The 12,635-nt window shown below is 52.2% G+C and overlaps 1 protein-coding gene across 1 annotated transcript; it reads right to left on the minus strand.

Annotated features, from left to right (window-relative positions):
• Nucleotides 1-276: 276 nt before the first annotated feature.
• Nucleotides 277-1,245, minus strand: LOC149330031 (uncharacterized). The gene has a single exon (XM_089559351.1). The coding sequence runs from the start codon at nucleotides 1,243-1,245 to the stop codon at nucleotides 277-279; it is 969 nt and encodes a 322-aa protein (XP_089415477.1).
• Between the last annotated feature and the right edge of the window lie 11,390 nt (nucleotides 1,246-12,635).

Below are 12,635 nucleotides of genomic sequence, written 5' to 3' on the forward strand. Positions count from 1 at the left end.
GAATGGAATTCAGAATCGAATTCCTCGCGCCCTGGCTTTGGTGCATACAGGAATAAATACCTCTCTTACATCAAATTTGGGTGTGATCGACCAGTTCACGATTATTTGAAAAATTCGGCTTGGAGGTTTTATGGTAACTAGTGTTTCCGGCCGCTGTGTCCCAGTGAAGTGCCTTATTAACGCCGAAAAAAACTATTCGGGCATAACATGACCATGAGGCTCTCAGAATGTCTTAACAAGCAGTAGTTGTGTATTGCTAAGACACAGACGCAGGTATCACCTTTGTGTTCTTACCTGCAAATGTGCTGCGCTCCCGTACGCTCCCAGGGCAAAGAGCTCGGCGCACATGGCCGCAAAGCCAACGACGTCCATCGAGAGGTTTAAGAAAGACCTGTTCGACGTCAAGATGTAGTATCCCCACGGCGAAGCGTTCAGAATGTTGAGTGGTACGCTGACCAGCAGGCACACACTGAAGATCCTGTCAAACCGCACAAATGCGTTCCACAATTGGCAGAACCTGGTATGTTGGGCCTCCAATTCAGATAACAAGATAGGTTGGCCAACAGCCAAGCTTTCTATGTCTTCGTTGATGCACTTGAGAAAAGAGGCGAACGCTCGGCTCATGTACATCATCCAGCTAAAAGAGATCATGCAGACAGTTTCGGCGAACACCAGGCTGAACACTGCGTACGCGACCTTCATATGAAGAGGTTCCATGTAGCCGTCGAATTCTTCAATCTCATCGCATATGGAGAAGAGCGCCGCGACAGAGAAGACTACGTTCAGGAGGACGATGAACTTGGCTGTTGGTCGAAGATGTGTGGGGCGCTGGAATGTAGATTCTATGGCTTCCATCTTGTTCAAGATTTCGCATAGCTCGTGCGAATAGGTCACCAGAGTCACGATGTTAGCGAGCTGTATGCCTACGCAGCGGACGAAGTAGAACATGAGGATGCACTTGTCAATGGCAGGCAGCGGTTCACCATTTTCGTCTTGAGCCAGGGCGAGAACATGGTAGCCATCCTGGACCATTACAAGTGCGTATAAGCACCACGACGAGACGGCGAAGGCGAGGTAAGGGCTCCCTATGGGTGCTGACAAGCGTGAGTTTCCGTGGACAGTCTTCCAAGAGAAGAAAGAATATCCGAGGAACCTGTGGAAAGTGCTGATCATCTTCACACCATCCATGAAGGAGGCATAGCCGAAGATCTCGCTGTGGATGGAGGCAGACCTAAGACGGACCATGTCGAAGACGAGGTGGGGAATTCAAGCGCTCACTTCATTCCAAAGGGATGAGACATTCAGATGAGCAAACGTGTCCTGCCTGTTCCGAAGTGCAGGTAAAACACCACCGGCTCCCTGCTGCCGTTCACCGCTCGAGTCGGTCATCACTGTGTTTCGCATGCCTTCTTGTTTCTGTTTATTATTTGTGCTTATTTCTGTCGTACCTGCCTTCCATTGTGGCAACACGCTTCGAGTGCCATTAGCGCAATGATGCGGCTATGGGCGCGTCCCTAGCGGTTAAGAGGGTCGCTGTACGCTTAGCTAATGTTTACCAAAGGCGAAGGGTGCGAACTCGAGGCCATGCTTGGCGCCGGCAGAATATTTTCATTATTATGTTCGTGGAACGCACGTCTGGCGCTTGCGGGAGCAAGGGGTGGGCCGGATTCTAGTATGTATTCAGTTTAGTTACTGTGACTCGGGCTAGCTTGCGTCATCTCATTAACAGAGACCTCCCCTAATACGAAAGCCAGTGTTTTGGCATGCACTAAGCCTCGCCATTACTTAGATTGGACGTGTACTAAAGTTTAAAAAGTTTGAGAAAGGCTGCAACTTTTTAATCTTTTGGTGAATGTCGGTTCAGTACTTAATGAAATAAAGTATTTGAGGAAAGATTGCCTCGCTTTTGGGGCCCTTAGTGCCCTTCGGGCCATTTGAGGCCCTTTTAACCGCATTCTTAGAGAATGCGGAGGCTGCCTGCTATGGTGTCTACAGTGGGTATCTAACGTTCTTGCAGTTTTGCGACAAAACATCGGTTGGCACCGGAATGGAATGCTGAGTCATCTACTTATAGAATGTTCGAGTACCTTCCATTCGATTAGCATATATGATTATAATAATCCAACCTTTCGATCCGCCTTATTCGACCAACTGATCCACTTTAGTTTGTTTTAGGGGGTGGGCCTAATTCCGAAATTTCGGGCGTCCTTTGGAATTTCAAGACGTGGCGACGGTCAAATTTGGTGGTGACCTAAGATTGATCCACTGCTGGTAACATGGTGGCTAGATGTCGTGACACTTTCAACCGAATTCATGGATAACGGTGAGTCCTGATACCATTACTGGGGAAGCGGTGCAGCGGTTAAGCGATGCGCCACTGCCCCGTCAGGTGGAAACGCAGCCACTGGTGGGGCTTTTGAGTCCCAGGTTGCCTTTCCCGAGCCTTCATAAAGGTCCTGCGCAGCGCCACGGTAGGCAGGTGGTAATAAAATTTTACTTGGCAGCGGTGCGCAGTTTTTTCTAAAACAGGTAGGCAGGTTTTGATGATCTTAGAAGGGCACGCTGCCTCTCTCGACTAATTAAGGAATTTCATGGCAGAGAAGGCGCAGATCTATTGAGAGACGGGAGTCTAAATGTTATCGCAGTAGTAAAAGCCCACACTGATCGCAAGACTAACCACGACGAAGGTTTAAATGATGTCGCAGTAATAAAAACCTACACAGATGGCAAGACAAAACGTTTCAGCTGCCGCATGGAATCCTTGTACTCGTTGAAGAGAAGTCAAACATTTATGAAACTGGATTTAAAAAGCTTCCCGGCAGTCGAATCAAATTCCGGATGTTTTTACCGAAAACCACAGATTGGCACCCGTTTGCGGAGAATGGCAGTATCTGGGATATACGCGAAAAAATAGGCGTCAGTCCTATCACGCGTCTTTCTTTCTAAATCGGCCGGGGATCGCGACACCTGCCTTTCGGTTCTTGGTCTTTTCTAGAACCCAATTTGCTCTGAAAGTTGTCTTTCTGTGATTCGAACGCGGTACTCTTTCGATACAGGTTGACTGCTGCTTGTCCTCTAGTCCCTTCAAAACCGTTTTTTTTTCAAGTCTTTTTTTTTGGTATAAGGGCGTGGTGTAGAAGTGCATAATTTTGTCTTGAGAAGAAAGCAGCCGTGTTTGAAAGATTGTTAACTTCCATTTTTTTTCTTTACGTTTGAGCTACGCTCTGTGATGGGGCGAAATACGTGTAAAAGCTGCTTAATGACAGTAAACTCGCTAGACTCTATCGGTATCGGGACGCCTGAGGAGACGGATACTATTAATATGGGAAAATAGCTGCATGAATATACAAAGAGAAGCCTGAAGAAAAGCCTAAAGTTAGCCTAGGCTGGACATCATGCGAGTCACTGATTGTAGCGAGCTTTATGTGTGCAAAATATGAGGATATAGCTAACGCGGGTGCACCCAGCTTAAGGCTCCACCCCACATAAGGCAGTGACTGTAATTATAAGACTAACCACCGTAGAAGATGCACTGAGGTAACAGAGTTTTAGGGACGGCAGTATTACCTATACGGCGCTAAGTACGGTTCCTTCATGACCATGACAGTCTTTTGCAAGGAAAGGTTGAAATACTGAGGAAATAATTCCGGTAGTAGAAGCGATTGCAAGGTCTGTTATTGCAGTCAGGTCTCTTAAACCTGCACGTTAAAGCATAAAGAGGCCAACTCTGCTTTTCAGGTCTCTTAAACCTGCAAGTTAAAGCATAAAGAGGCCAACTCTGCTTTTATTTTTCGCTTCTTTCCTAAACGTGAAAATCGCCAAGGGAAAGGCACATGGAATTTGGCTACTGTTAATTTGAGCCCCGAAATGCTTGTTTTTTCTGCGCACATGGCAGCGTGGCCACGTACGGAACTGAATTAAAAACAAATTTTCACGAAGACAGCGGTTCATGTAAAAAACTATTTGGGCACTTCGGCATCCTAAAGTGCGCTCGGCGAAAGCCTTTGTCGCGCTACTTCGACTGCCAGTGACTGCCTATGTTTGTTACGGTTGCACCGCTTGGGAGCCGTCCTCCTCCACTAGCTGCCGCACACCGAGTGACGACGGAGCAGCGCTCGACGCCGCCGCGCCTACAGCTCCACCTGTCGACGAAGACTGGCAGCTGCGCTCATCGATGAGTCACCCCAGGGGCTGAATGTAACGCCGGATGGACGGACGGACTAGCACCAAATGTTTGGAGAATAGTGCCAGGCTGACAAGAGCACGCTGCTACCTTGTGGCTAGGAAGCTGCCTTGATTAGCCTTGATCTAGAGTTAGACAAAAAGTGCCCTTTAAAGTATATTGCCGCGTGTCTACAACAATAGCCGCTCGGCGGCTGTTCGGCACGCAGCTCGTGCGCCACGCGGTTCGCTGCTGAAGAAGACGAAGCTCGACGTTCCATCCTGGCCGTCTCGGTGTGCGCTGGCATCATCTCGGTGTTGGCGTTCCTCTGCCGTCTGGACGCGGCGCTACCTGTACCAACTGCTACGTGACACTGGTGGAGGTTGCGGGCTCGACGTCCCATGTCCAACACCTCTTCAGACAGCCGCTCATCGAGTCCCGACCAGCTACCCCTTGTCTGCACGCCCGTTCACCGCAGCAGCCGCCGCCTCCTGGGACTGGTCCCAGAGTTTGGTCTTCTCCCAAAAGAGGCACGCACTCATCGACCTGGTGAGCATACCACCATGGCGCAGGCTAGCGCTTCACACTTGACGCTCCAGCAACCCCGCGTGCCAGCCAGCTTCCATGGCGTCACTTTCGAAGACGTTGAAGACTGGCTTGACCAGTTTGAGCGGGTTGCCGATTTCAACCAATGGAGCCCTGCGCAGAAGCTGCGGAACGTGTATTTCGCCCTCGAAGACGGAGCCAAGATTTGGTTCGAGAACAGGGAGGCCGATCTCCAAAGCTGGGATACCTTTCGCCAGCAGGTCCGGGACACCTTTGCTAGCACGGACCGCCGGGATCGTGCGCGGCGCCTCCTGGACGCCCGCGTCCAAAAGCCTAATGAGAGCGTTGCCATGTTCGCCGAGGACGTGACCCGTCTTTGTCGGCGCGCTGACCCAGATATGGCGGAATCCACGAAGCTCCGCCACCTGATGCAAGGTGTGAAGGACCAACTCTTCGCTGGTTTGGTCCGCAATCCCCCGCAGACGGTAGCCGACTTCATCAAAGAGGCGACCGCCATTGAGCGGGCCTTGCATCAGCGCTGCCGCCGAAATGACTCCTTGTGCGGTGAGCCAAGCGCCAGTGCGGCTTCTTTGAGCGTGTCCAGCGACAATGCGTCGCTGCGTGAGCTCATACGCGCGGTGGTCCGTGAAGAGCTGCAGAACCTGACCCTTGCCTCGTCTGATCCGACGGCTGCGGCTCTTACCGAGGTTGTGCGCGGCGAGATTCGCCAAGCATTTTCACCGCCTCCTCCGGTCATGCCGGAGCCACGGCCCATGAGCTACGCCGCGGCTCTCCGTTCCGAGTTGCCACCTGTGCAACGCTTGCCGTACCACCCGCCGCCGCCCACCGCTCCGTCACCGTCATTCTACCAGCGGCCTCAGCGAGGACCTGCCATGCGTCCACCGGCCCGGAAGGCGGCTGTTTGGCGCACTTCTGATCAGCAGCCGCTCTGTTACCATTGCGGGGAAGCCGGCCACCTGTATCGCCGTTGCCCCTACCGTGAAATCGGCCTCCGGGGTTTCCCACGTGACGCTCCCTGTCCCCGTTTCGGTGAGCGACCCCACGAAATAGAGGAGTACCTTGCTGCCCATGACACCACCTCTCCCTGCCGACCCCGATCTCCGTCTCCCGCACGCATCACGTCGCCCAGCCGCCAGGCTTTCTCAGATGGACGGCGGGGCCGGTCTCCAAGCCCGCGCCGGGGAAACTGAAAGCGGCGACCTCAGGGGGGAAGGTTGCTGACAGCGGATATAACGAAGACCCCCGAACGCCGCCGGAGCGCGATGCCGAGATCCCGATGCCGCCGCAGCCCGATTCTGTGAACCCGAGTTTCCCTGACACCGATGCAGTTAGCGCCGACCTCCGCATTCACGTTGACGGGCACCCAGTGACTGCTTTAGTTGATACAGGCGCGGACTTTTCGATAATAAGCAAGCACCTCGCGGATCGCCTCAGCAAGGTAAAGACAGCATGGGATGGACCTCAAATTCGTACTGCTGGCGGTCACCTCATGACGCCTGTCGGAAGATGCACTGCTCGAGTCACCATTGCCAATTCTGCTTTTGTTGGCACTTTTGTTGTTCTGCCGCACTGCTGCAAAGACCTGATCCTCGGAATGGACTTCTTGCGTGAGCATGGTGCCATCATAAACCTTCCTGATCGTCTGGTAACATTTTCGACCACTGGAACGATTTCAGCCGACACCGAACCACGCAGAGTGGCCCTGCGCATAATCGACGCCGATGTGACCGTGCCTCCGCGATCCTGTGCCCTCGTTACTGTCATTTGTGACGACCGGTGCAGTGCTGACGGCGTAGCAGAACAGAACACTGCGCTTGTGCTCTCTCATGGGGTCTGCATCGCGAGGGGTATCGTCACGCTACGGAACGGCCTGGCAGATGTCCTTCTAACGAATTTCGGGACCGAACGGCAACACATCGCCAAGGGCACTGCGGTCGCATACTTCGAGGGAATCGCTGAAATTAACGACTGCTTTGCCCTCCAGAGCGAAACGTGCAATTCTTGCACACCTCAGCTGATCCTCGACGTGAACCCAGACTTACCCCCAGCCGATCGGGAGAGCCTAGTCGGCCTACTGCATCAGTTCCAAGACTGTTTCTCGTCTACGTCGGCAGTCAAACAGACGCCTCTCGCTAAACACCGCATCATTACGGACTACAGTACCCGACCAATTCGACAAAACCCATACCGTGTCTCACTGAGGGAGCGTGAAGCCATAGCTGAACAAGTCAAAGAGATGCTGCAGGATGGTGTTATTCAGCCGTCGAGGAGCCCGTGGGCTTCGCCTGTGGTTTTGGTTAAGAAGAAGGATGGTAGTCTGCGATTTTGCGTTGACTATCGGAAGCTTAACCAGGTTACCAAGAAAGACGTCTACCCGTTACCACGCATTGACGACTCTCTTGACCGGCTGCGGCACGCGCGCTACTTTTCTTCGCTGGACTTAAAAAGTGGTTACTGGCAGATCGAAGTTGACGAGCGGGATCGCGAGAAGACAGCGTTCGTGACGCCGGATGGCCTTTATGAGTTCAAGGTCCTTCCTTTCGGTTTGTGTTCAGCTCCGGCAACATTTCAGAGAATGATGGACGCTGTTTTGTCGGGCCTGAAATGGCAGACGTGCTTGGTATACCTGGACGACGTTGTTGTATTTTCGCCAACGTTCGAAGAACACCTCCAGCGCCTCTTGACCGTGCTACAGGCTATAAGATCTGCCGGCCTGACGTTGAAGCCCGAGAAATGCCACTTTGGTTATGAGGAGCTCCTTTTCCTGGGCCATGTCGTCAGCCATCGTGGAGTCCGGCCGGATCCTGCTAAAACAGCTGCCGTCGCCAACTTTCCCACTCCTTCGGACAAGAAAACGGTCCGGCGTTTTTTGGGCCTTTGCGCGTATTACCGGCGGTTCATTGCCAACTTTTCCCGACTTGCTGCACCGTTGACGCATCTTACAAGAGAGGACGTCCCATTCGCGTGGACAGAACAGCAGCAGCAGGCATTTGATGAATTACGGCGACGCTTGCAATCCACGCCTGTCCTTGGTCATTTCGATTCTCGTGCGGAGACTCTCGTCCACACAGATGCCAGCAACGTGGGTCTCGGTGCTGTACTCGTCCAGTGGCAGGACGGCGCTGAGCGTGTAATAGCATACGCCAGCCGCACTCTGTCTCGTGCTGAATTTAATTATTCCACGACCGAAAAAGAATGCCTTGCCGTGGTATGGGCTGTGACAAAATTTCGACCTTACCTGTACGGCCGGCATTTTCAAGTTGTAACCGACCACCACTCTCTCTGCTGGTTGACGAACTTACGGGATCCCTCTGGCCGCCTTGCGCGTTGGAGCTTACGCCTTCAGGAGTTTGACATGTCCATCGTGTATAAATCAGGGCGCCAGCACAACGATGCCGACTGCTTGTCCAGATATCCAGTCGAAGCTGCGCTCGACGACGACGAACCGGACTTTCCTCTCATCGCAGCCGTAGACGCAGCGACTATTTCCAGTCAGCAACGTGAGGACCCGGCGTTGAAACCTCTCATCGACTTCCTGGAAGCACGTACCGAGGAGGTTCCCCAGCCCTTCGCAAGAACCCAGTCCTCCTTTTGTCTGCGCAACAACGTGCTGTACAAAGCCAACTTTTCTCCAACCGGAAGCGACTACCTCCTCGTCGTTCCAGCGAATCTCCGTGAAGAAATCTTGCAGGCGTGTCACGACGAGCCCACCGCAGGTCACCTCGGCTACGCCCGCACTCTGGCTCGGATCAAAAAGAGCTATTACTGGCCTAAGCTTGCAGCGACTGTACGACACTATGTGCGCACGTGCCGTAATTGTCAACGAAGAAAAACACCCCCTGTCAAGCCAGCTGGACTTTTGCATCCCGTTCAAGTGCCCAGACTCCCGTTTGAGCAAGTTGGCATGGACCTTCTCGGCCCTTTTCCAACATCATCTTCGGGAAACCGGTGGATTATCGTTGCCACTGATTACCTTACGCGCTACGCTGAAACCAAGGCCCTCCAGCGCGGCACAGCAGCCGAGGCTGCGAAATTTTTCGTGGAATGCATCGTCCTCCGCCATGGCGCTCCAGCACTAATTATCACAGATAGAGGCACCGCTTTCACTGCCAAACTCTTGGAATCCCTCATGCGGCTGAGTGGCACTACTCACAGGAAAACAACCGCCTACCATCCCCAGACGAATGGCCTGACCGAGCGCCTCAACAAAACTCTCGTCGACATGCTGTCCATGTATGTTGACGTTGAGCATCGATCTTGGGACGATATCCTGCCATATATTACTTTCGCGTATAACACGGCTCAACAGGAAACAACGCGGAGGACGCCCTTCTGTCTGTTGTACGGCCGCGAAGTGTCGACAATGTTGGAAGCAATGCTGCCCCATGATGGCCGCGACCCCGACGTTGGCGCCCAGGAGTTCACGCTTCGCGCAGAAGAAGCTCGACAACTTGCAAGAGTGCGCATCATGAACCAACAAGACCGTGACGCCCGACGTTACAACCGCCGCCACAGACTGATGACGTTCGCCCCGGACGACAAAGTGTGGGTATGGACCCCCATTCGACGCCGTGGTCTTTCCGAAAAACTGCTCAAGCAGTATTTCGGCCCCTACCGAGTTCTCCGTCAGCTAAGTGACGTAACCTATGAAGTTCTCCCGGATGGGGCTTCCCAGAATACTCGCCGTCAGCAGAGACCAGAGATTGTTCATGTAGTGCGGATGAAGCCCTATTTTTCGCGAGACATTCAGTGACTAAGTGCTGTGTGTTACTGTGTTTTTTTTTGTTTCTTTCTCTATTTTCTTGTTAAAGCATCGGGCCGATGCTCTTTCCGAGAGGGAGGGTAATGCCGCGTGTCTACAACAATAGCCGCTCGGCGGCTGTTCGGCACGCAGCTCGTGCGCCACGCGGTTCGCTGCTGAAGAAGACGAAGCTCGACGTTCCATCCTGGCCGTCTCGGTGTGCGCTGGCATCATCTCGGTGTTGGCGTTCCTCTGCCGTCTGGACGCGGCGCTACCTGTACCAACTGCTACGTGACAATATTAACTCTATGCCTCTAAAACCAAGCTGTGAGATCTGCTTCTGGGGCATGTGCTGCCATCTGCTTTGAGAAAACGAACTAGAGCATCACCTCAGAGACTAGTAGATTTTCCAGCAGGAGACATTGGGCGGTGCGCTTTTCAAATTGTCTCCATAGGCTAAACAGCGTTTTTTTAGAACTCGAGAAGACTGAAAGCCAAGAACAAGAAACAGTTTGTTTGCTAGGCAGGAAACACTACTGCCTTTAGGCGATTCATAGCCTGTTATATGTATCGCTCTGTTGACCACGGGAAGGTGCCAAAATTGCGTCAGGGTTACGTCAGCTGCCGCTGGCTTTTGTGATCAGCAATGCGTATCAGTGTAGAATGCAAATATATGATTACAAAATATAGTCATTCCAATATACTGGCCCAGATATAAATTACAAAGACTGAAACGTTTAAGGTCACACACACTCCGCCTCAGTATGCAGATCTGCGGTGTTTTCTACCACACCGAACTCCGAAACAGCATTCCACGTAAGTTTCATGCTGTATTACTAAGCTAACCTATTTCAGAGTGTGGTGCTCATGTCATAGCTGAAAATCTGCTCGTTTATGATTTACGGTTTATAGGGTTGTACTGTCCCAAAGCGACTCTGGCTATGAGGGACGCCGTAGTTAAGGGCTCCGAAAATTTCGACCACCAGGGGTTCTTTAACGTGCACCGACATTGCACAGTGCACGGGCCTCTAGAATTTCGCCTCCACCGAAATTCGACCGCCGCGGCCGGGGTTGAACCCACGTCTTTCGGGTCAGCAGCCGAGCGCCATAACCGCTGAGCCACCGCGGCGTCCCGTACTGGCATAGATACTGTTTTTAGAGCGCAGCTCTTTGGCGTCCGTTCCTGGGTTTCGCGTCGTCGTCGGCGTCGGCCTCGTAACCAGCTCCGCTCCCCTTTCATCCCCCCAGCGCTATCGGCGTCAGCGGCATCAGTCAGTCGCTGCTATCTCTTCCCTCCTCCCTTTATCGTGTTGTCCGCTTGCTGCGCGCGCTTCTGACCCCATCGTTTGCCGCTGGGTGTACACGCCGCCCCCCTCCCCCCTCTTCCTGCGAGTCTCCGGTTGTCAAAGCGCCGGCTCGAACTTAATTCCTTTCTTCGCTCCTCCTCCAATGCAACCCCTGTGCGGTGGCAATCAGAGAGCCAGATCGGTGGCGGCGGATCTGTATATGTGCACCGCCCGAGCCGAAATTGCGAATACGTGTGAAAAATAAAAAAAAAAATTCTGTGATAGCGCATACATGTGTTGCTCGATTTCTTTGCCTCAATCTATCGAAAAGGTGAAACAGCTTATTTGCTGCGCTCAAATTTCGCATTAGGAAGTAACGTAATCGTCGGTATTTTTTCTCCGGTTAGTACAAATTTGCATCTTAGATCGCAGTTGATAAGTCTTAGTTTGGGCCTTTTCGTCATGTTTTAAACAGGAAGAAAAACAGCGCGTACAAGTGGCAGTAACAGTACCAGCAAACAAATTTATTTTAGCACGTTCTAATGGCCCTGGGGTGGGGAAGAGGTACAGAGCTTCGGCAGTGGTCTTCCTTAGTCGATCACGCTGGCCTCTTCCGCCTTGGCCTGTGTAGTCAGCATGAGCTGGGCGCCCGGGCCGCAGTCGGTGAGAAATGTTTCCCACTTTTGTAGACTGGGGCTATTAATCTTGGGAAATAAAGGGTTCTTTTCTAGCCCCAGGTAACGTGGTACGTCATGTCGCAGCCCCCACACCTCACGCTCTCTTTCGTCTATCTAGCCGGCCAGAATTTATACCTAATTCTTCTTGGATATGTGTCGATCTGAAATCGTGTAAGCATGGTGGCCTGCCCTCTGGTGAGGTTTTCCGCTGGAGCCACGTACTTTTTACACTCTGCCAACGGCTTGATTGCGTCTTCGCAACATTCTGGCATGCGGAAGAGTTTGTCCAGCAAACCCATTCTCTAGTACGTTAACTATCGGGCAAGCAGAGGGTGCCGCCCCTTCACGTTTAGACACGTTTAGATAGAAGGTCACTGTTATAGATCAGCGTAATGCCTCGCTACGTTTTGCTCTGTTTTCGTTTCATCGCTCTATTCCTGCACAGACCGCGGCAGCAGAACATAACGAATAGTAGTTCAGGAGTGCAAACTGCTGGGCTAGTTGGTTCATATTGCATAGAAAGGGAACCAGCGAAAACAGACGCAAGACAAGAACAAAGAAGGCACACACCACAACGCTGGACTTACAACTGATTTATTGCGATGAAGAATTGCTCATTTTAAAAGAATTTCCTGCCTGCGCACACACCCTACAGACAATACACTTCGCGCACCACATGGTGAAATTGCCTTAAAGAAGAGTTGCCCTCATGTGATGCAGCAAAGTCTGGCGGAGCAGGTTGAACGGCTACAATGTTCTGGGTTTCCTCCCTCGGTTTTGCTGGCGGTGGCGGAATCCTGGGGGAAAAAACTGAAGTTATCTTCAAAGGCTGCCAGGCCAGTAGAAGTGCAAACAAGAAAGATGGAAGTCATGCCTTACTTCCACAAGACTTCACGTGGTCTGAAAAAAGTGGCTCAGAACTTTAGTGTCACTATGGCATTTTCTGCTCCTTGCAAACTGTCCGGTTTGTGCGCCCAAACCTCTGCAGACCTGCGCAGAACTGGTGTTTGCAAGACGAAACACCAGACTATCTTCACCACATGCACAGTGGGCGTGGTGTATTCAATCCCATTGTCATGCGGGAAAATCTACATAGGCCAAACCGGAGCATGCTTGAATGAGCGCCTGAGGCAACATCGCAGAACTTTGGGCACTGGCACAGGCAGCAATCTTGCCTTGCATGTCAAGGACCGCAAATGTTA

The sequence above is a fragment of the Amblyomma mixtum genome, chromosome 9 (assembly GCF_055824585.1).
Source record: "Amblyomma mixtum isolate Tamu chromosome 9, ASM5582458v1, whole genome shotgun sequence".
Classification (NCBI taxonomy): Eukaryota; Metazoa; Arthropoda; class Arachnida; order Ixodida; family Ixodidae; genus Amblyomma; species Amblyomma mixtum.

What these genes read in the sequence shown, in the direction of transcription:
- LOC149330031 (XM_089559351.1), bottom strand. Translation starts at nt 1,245, where the DNA reads ATGGTCCGTCTTAGGTCTGCCTCCATCCACAGCGAGATCTTCGGCTAT.